Source organism: Zea mays, chromosome 4 (genome assembly GCF_902167145.1).
Source record: "Zea mays cultivar B73 chromosome 4, Zm-B73-REFERENCE-NAM-5.0, whole genome shotgun sequence".
Lineage (NCBI taxonomy): Eukaryota > Viridiplantae > Streptophyta > Magnoliopsida > Poales > Poaceae > Zea > Zea mays.
In genome coordinates this window covers 50,592,673-50,598,362 of record NC_050099.1, presented here as the reverse complement: position 1 = coordinate 50,598,362, position 5,690 = coordinate 50,592,673, and the positions used below count along the sequence as shown (strand labels likewise).

General features: G+C 41.5%; 1 protein-coding gene across 1 annotated transcript; it reads left to right on the top strand.

Annotated features, from left to right (window-relative positions):
* The first annotated feature begins 1,441 nt into the window (after window positions 1-1,441).
* Window positions 1,442-2,636, top strand: LOC103653244 (protein PROTON GRADIENT REGULATION 5, chloroplastic). Its single transcript, XM_020551829.3, has 2 exons — window positions 1,442-2,029; window positions 2,109-2,636. Exons 1-2 carry the CDS (start codon window positions 1,514-1,516, stop codon window positions 2,211-2,213), a joined length of 621 nt encoding a protein of 206 aa, XP_020407418.1. The 5' UTR covers window positions 1,442-1,513; the 3' UTR covers window positions 2,214-2,636.
* The last annotated feature ends 3,054 nt before the right edge of the window (window positions 2,637-5,690 follow it).

Genomic DNA, 5,690 nt, shown 5'->3' with positions numbered 1-5,690 from the left:
AAGGAAATAAGTAAGAACATAAATGGCCAAATGTGAGTACCTTCACCAACTGGGATGATCAGTACCCGAGCTTCTCATTGTGCAGGTGTTGACGGATGCAGGACAAAGTGGCCCTTGATCTCCTCATGGTCCTGCACCCCAGCATCTATGACCACGACCTCCTCCTCCTCATGGCCCTGCAACCCGGCATTTGTGGCTGCAACCTCTTCCTCGTGGCACTGCACCTCCTCCTCCTCCTCCTCTTCCTATGGACATGAAATAGAGAAATGTACGACACATTTATATATAAGTGAATGGCAAATAAGAGCAATTACATAAACATTTACATCGGTACTCTTTTGTAGAGCGATAGGTCTACCACGCAACTCTGGTCGGACGTGTCTCAGCAACACCTTCTGTCTTCTCTAGCTAGAAGAACTCCCTTGGAAAAGGGAACGTGCACCAGGGACTATCCTGCTAGCCGTATTAAGAAACCCCCTCGCAGTGTGCCTGGTTTTCCTACTACTCATCCTGTTCAATAAAAAGTATTAACGGTATTAGCTCCATAAAATTAAATATATTTAATAAAAAGCAAATAATACATCAGATAATTTAAAGAAACTAAAAGTAAATTATGCATTACACATAACTTTGGTGGCAGGAGGAGGGCTCGTCGGTGGCCGGGGCGGCAGTGGCGACTTTGCAGCCGCTCGTGTCGTGAGAGAGGAGGGAGGGAGAAGGAAAGAGAGAAGAGATATCTGACTTTTAAAATCCGATAATTTTGGCGGCCTGTGTCATGGCCGCCGAAAATAGTTTATTTTCGGTGGCTAGGGTTTGCGGCCGCCGAAAATCCTCTGCAGTGCTATTGTGATAGTCTAGACGGTCTGCAACACACCTTAGGGCTAGTTTGAGAAACCCATTTTACCAAGCGATTTTTACTTTCCCAAGAAAAGTTAGTTCATTTTTCGGGCTAGTTTGGGAATCCCATTTTTCAAAGGGATTTTTATCTTCCCAAGGAAAATTAGTTCATTTTTCCTTGAGAAAATAAAAATCTCTTTAAAAATAGAGTTCTCAAACTAGTCCTTCCTTGAAAAAATACAAATTTCGTGAAAAAATGGAGTTCTAAACTAGCCACAATAAGCAGCTTGACCCTTAGAGGAGGTTGGTAGGTTAGGAATCAAAAATTAAAAAATAATATAATATATGGTAGTTGATATAGAGTTGAGATATAGAGTAAATATGATTACGGAGAGTTATGATATTGGGTAGAAAATTTTGCTGACAAGGACAGAATATTTTTTTAGGGTAGAAATTTAGAGTTGTATGAGTGTGGTAGACAAATTGATGCCATGCACTTGACTGTGCTCAGGTAGGGTCTGGCGTGTCAGCAGTGCAGAAGCCGTTGGTTGCTGCCCAGGAACTCCTCATCCCCTCGAGTCGTTGCTGAGAGCGAGACCACCAGACATTTCGAACGCATCTCTTGGTTGGAAATTCAACATCGATTTCTTGGCGGAAAGAGTAGCCAGCCAGCCACATGCGGTGTAGTCACGGCGCCTCTGTGGTGTGGCTTCCTCCCCACCACAAGGCTCCCCACCCTTTCCATCTCTTCCATCCCATGGTTCGTAGTCGCACCACCACTAACCACCCGACCAATTCCCCTAGCTTCAGCTGCGCGCTTCTCTTTTCTCTCCTATACGTTCTAGGTTCGTTGCTGTTCGAGCGGGGTAAGCTTAGCCAGCCTCTAGCAAGAGCAAGAGCAAGGGCAAAGGGCATGGCGGCGGCTGTCTCCTTCTCCCGGGTGCGAGCTCTCCCGACGTGGTCCAGCTCGGTTTCCGGCGACGACCACCACGCCTACTCCGTGTTGGCGACGTCGTCGGTGTCAGCCAGACCTCGGTCTGGCGCGCGACCGCTGCGGTCGCCGGCGCAGATGATGGGCAACGTGAACGATGGCAAGGGGCTGTTCGCACCGCTCGTCGTGGTGGCGCGCAACATCATTGGCCGCAAACGCTTCAACCAGCTGAGGGGGAAAGCAATCGCGCTGCACTCGCAGGTCGGTCTCTCTCTTGGGTGGGTTCCTGTTCCTGCTCTCCATAGATCATTTGCCATCTCATATCTCGTCGTTCGATCAGGTCATCAACGAGTTCTGCAAGACCATCGGCGCCGACTCTAAGCAGCGGCAGGGCCTCATCCGCCTCGCCAAGAAGAACGGAGAGAAGCTCGGATTCCTTGCCTGATCTGATGATCGACGCCCACGATGACGATGCTAATATATATATATATATATATATATATATATATATATATATATATATATATATATATATATATATATATATATATATATATATATATAACAATACTAATATAAGTACACCATCTTCAAGTAGTGACGAACAATGATACCTTTCTTGCTTATCCCAAATTCTCTTTTAAGTGGTAGCTATAGTACGTTCCTTGATGTAACGATGCTTCAATTCAGCCTCAGATGTTTGTTTGTCGATCAGCTCTCAGCTATCTGCTTTCTGCTTGCTTGCTTCATTATTCATGCGGAAATTCAGTTTCAGACGATTGGTTTGTCTTGTCAACTGAATGACCATGCATCTCAAAATGTTGGCAAGAGCACTGTCATGTCATATAAAGAGAGAGAAGCGGTCTTAGTTCATACTTTGTCGATTTTAAATTATAAAAAATTCATTATATATATATAATGTAAAATACAAACTTGATTTTTTCTGTAGTACTCGAAAAAATCTGTCGGTAATAAACACACGTTTTTTGAGTGACAAACTAAAGGTTCTTTCAATAAAAATTAATCATTTCTATGTAGTACATGAAAAAACTGTGGGTAATAGGCTAATAGCCGAACGTTTTTTCAGTGATAGCCAAACATTTCGTCGGTAATAATCCTCGTGAACAATTCCCCTTATGTTCGGATTCGTTGGTAATAACCAAACGTTCGCTAGTAATAACCAAGCATTTCAAATAAACACACGCTTTTTTAGTAAAAAACAAACTTGATTTTTCTCTGTACTACACGAAAAAATCTATCGGTAAAAACACACGTTTCTTAAGTAAAAAAAGCAAACGTTCTTTCAATAAAAAATGATCGTTTTTCCGTAGTACCCGAAAAAACTGGTGGTAATATCCGAATGTTCTTTCATTAATAAACGAACATTTCATCAGTAATAATCCCTATGAACAATTCCCCTCTGTCGGTAATATCCGTTTACCAAAAAGTGCACAAAACCCACGCATGGAGAGCACTGTATGTGTTTTTTTACATCTTATCACATTAGGATGTTGTACTATATATGACATAAATAATATTGTTTTTAACGATCTGGAGCTGAGCTGGGCACGTCTTGAAATGGGAAGAGCGACAGAGGATCATACTTCTCTAGGAAAATAGGGAAAGGCCTTTTTGCTTTGTTAATGAAATGATACATGAAGTTGAGGATCCATACCCTAAGCAAGATGATTTTGTGCTTTTTCTGCGAAAAAGTAACATACAACATAACAAAGGTCGGCCAAATATGAAAAGTATTATTGAATTATATATATGTATTATGTACAGTATCTAGTTGTTACTTAGCAATCTGTAGTTATTACTGTTCAATCTATATTTATAGAAATCATCATGTGGTTATTGCAAAAAACATATTATTAGTATTGCACTATATGTAGTTATTACTTAAAAATCTATAGTTAGTAATGAACAATATGTAGTTGCTACTGAAGATCTAAAAATACTACTGACCAAAATCAAGTTTATTAATGATCAACTATATATTACTGGACATCATGAAGTTATTACTGATTAGTATAAGTTTATTACTGTACAACTATATCTCTTACTGACCGTAGTTTGGGTGACTTACATGGTTGATCACAATTTAAAAATCTCGATCTGCTCCGTTGTAACATGACAAAAAGGCACAGTTCGACGACCCCCTTTGTTAAGGTGTTACAATATAAGACATCCCCCACTGTGCTATGTCAGGAAACTCCACGTCTGTGTACACAGTCAATAGATCAGATAACCTTTATCGAGAATTTAAGCAAAATCTAGCGTGGAATTGATCTTTGCCTGACTGCTGCTCCCATTTCTGAGAATCTAGAATGTTGATCTGCTTATGAACCATGTTGATGCAATATACCACCGAGTGTGTCCGATACTTGATGGGGACAAACACCTACGTATAATGAAAAAACGAAAAAAATGCAATAATAAAAACAAAACATGTTTGTACATTAATAAGGTGGAAAAGAAATATACGGGAAAACTATTTTTTAAAAAGGTAATTACAAGTGATGCACGCAATAACTGCTCTTTTGAACAACAAATTCTTATATATTTCAATGTCAGCTCAAAATCAAACTCTTCCTCACTGCGAGTTGTCAGCAGTAACTGTGAAAAAAACGAACATAAGGTTTTCATAAAAAACTCCATGTAAAAAGAGTGATAAAAATGCCAACACAACTAAAAAATGCTGACAGATTGTGATACCCAATTTTTTAAATCATAAAGGAGTTATTTCCCTTATATGTTTTGACCTCTATTGATTATAACATGTGAACAACCGCATTTAAAGTGATTAAGTAGCTAATAACACCTAAATAATATATGCATCATGCTGAGATTTATTTGTGTGTGCATTTAATAATAATCATCATCATATTAATAGAAATAAATTAGTATCAAAATTAGGATTTAAGACCTAATTTTAAAATTTGGAAATGGGAAATAACAAAAGAGGAAGAGAAATAAAATACCATATAAAGAAAATAAATATATAAATAAATATAATCTTTTCATCCTAAGATTTGGATTTGTACATTTAACCTAGGTATGGACTTTACAACAAATATGAAGTGGAATTTGAAATCTAAAAATAGAGAAGAAAAGAAAACAGGAAAAGAAAAAGAAAAAACACTCAATTGGGCCAATTCCCCGTGTCTGGCCCACTTAACCTTGCTCCTGCGCGGCCCGGTCACCGTTCCTCGCGTCCGTGTGAACTCGTCACCGCCAGACGGGGCCCATTGCCTAGTCTCTCATCATGCGCATTGTGTGCGCTGCCGGGCTGGACCACACGTCGGATGCATGTCCCCGCGTGCACGCACTCTGCCTAGTGGACCCCCACGATCTTCACCACTCAGTCAGACGCGGCTGACCCCACCTGTCAGCTAGAACTCCCCCTGCTTCCCTGCTATCCAGGCATCGCGCCACCATAACCGCCCCGCCCGAGATCCTTGCTAGCCTAACAACCGGGCCAAGATCTGCTCGGCACTGTCCGACTGCACCCTGCCTTCTATATATCAAGGCCAACCCCTCCATTCCTCCTTTGCCCCAACGACACATAGCAGCGAGGAATCGGCGAGTAGGGAAAGAGAAGGTTCCGCCGCCGTGGTGTTGCGTCTGCGTCGCCGATGCGGTCGCGATAGTAGGCTAGGGTGCTCCAGCCACTAGTACACAGAGGCTCTATAGTGGCGGTTCTAGAGCTGTTTGCACTGGCGTTTTTCAGTGCCGCCAGTGCTAGGGGCCAGTGGAAATCGCCATTTCCACTAGCGGTTATTCTAGAACCGCCAGTGAAAATATAATTTCCACTGGCGGGTTTCTTAAGCAAACCGCCAGTGGAAATAGCATTTCCACTGGCGGTTATTTCCACTGGCGGTTTTTTTATTTAGCCGTCAGTGGAAGTTTTCCCGCCTTT

What these genes read in the sequence shown, in the direction of transcription:
- LOC103653244 (XM_020551829.3), top strand. Translation starts at nt 1,514, where the DNA reads ATGCGGTGTAGTCACGGCGCCTCTGTGGTGTGGCTTCCTCCCCACCAC. An exon ending in CAATCGCGCTGCACTCGCAG is followed by an intron (nt 2,030 to 2,108) that starts GTCGGTCTCTCT and finishes TCGTTCGATCAG; the next exon opens with GTCATCAACGAGTTCTGCAA.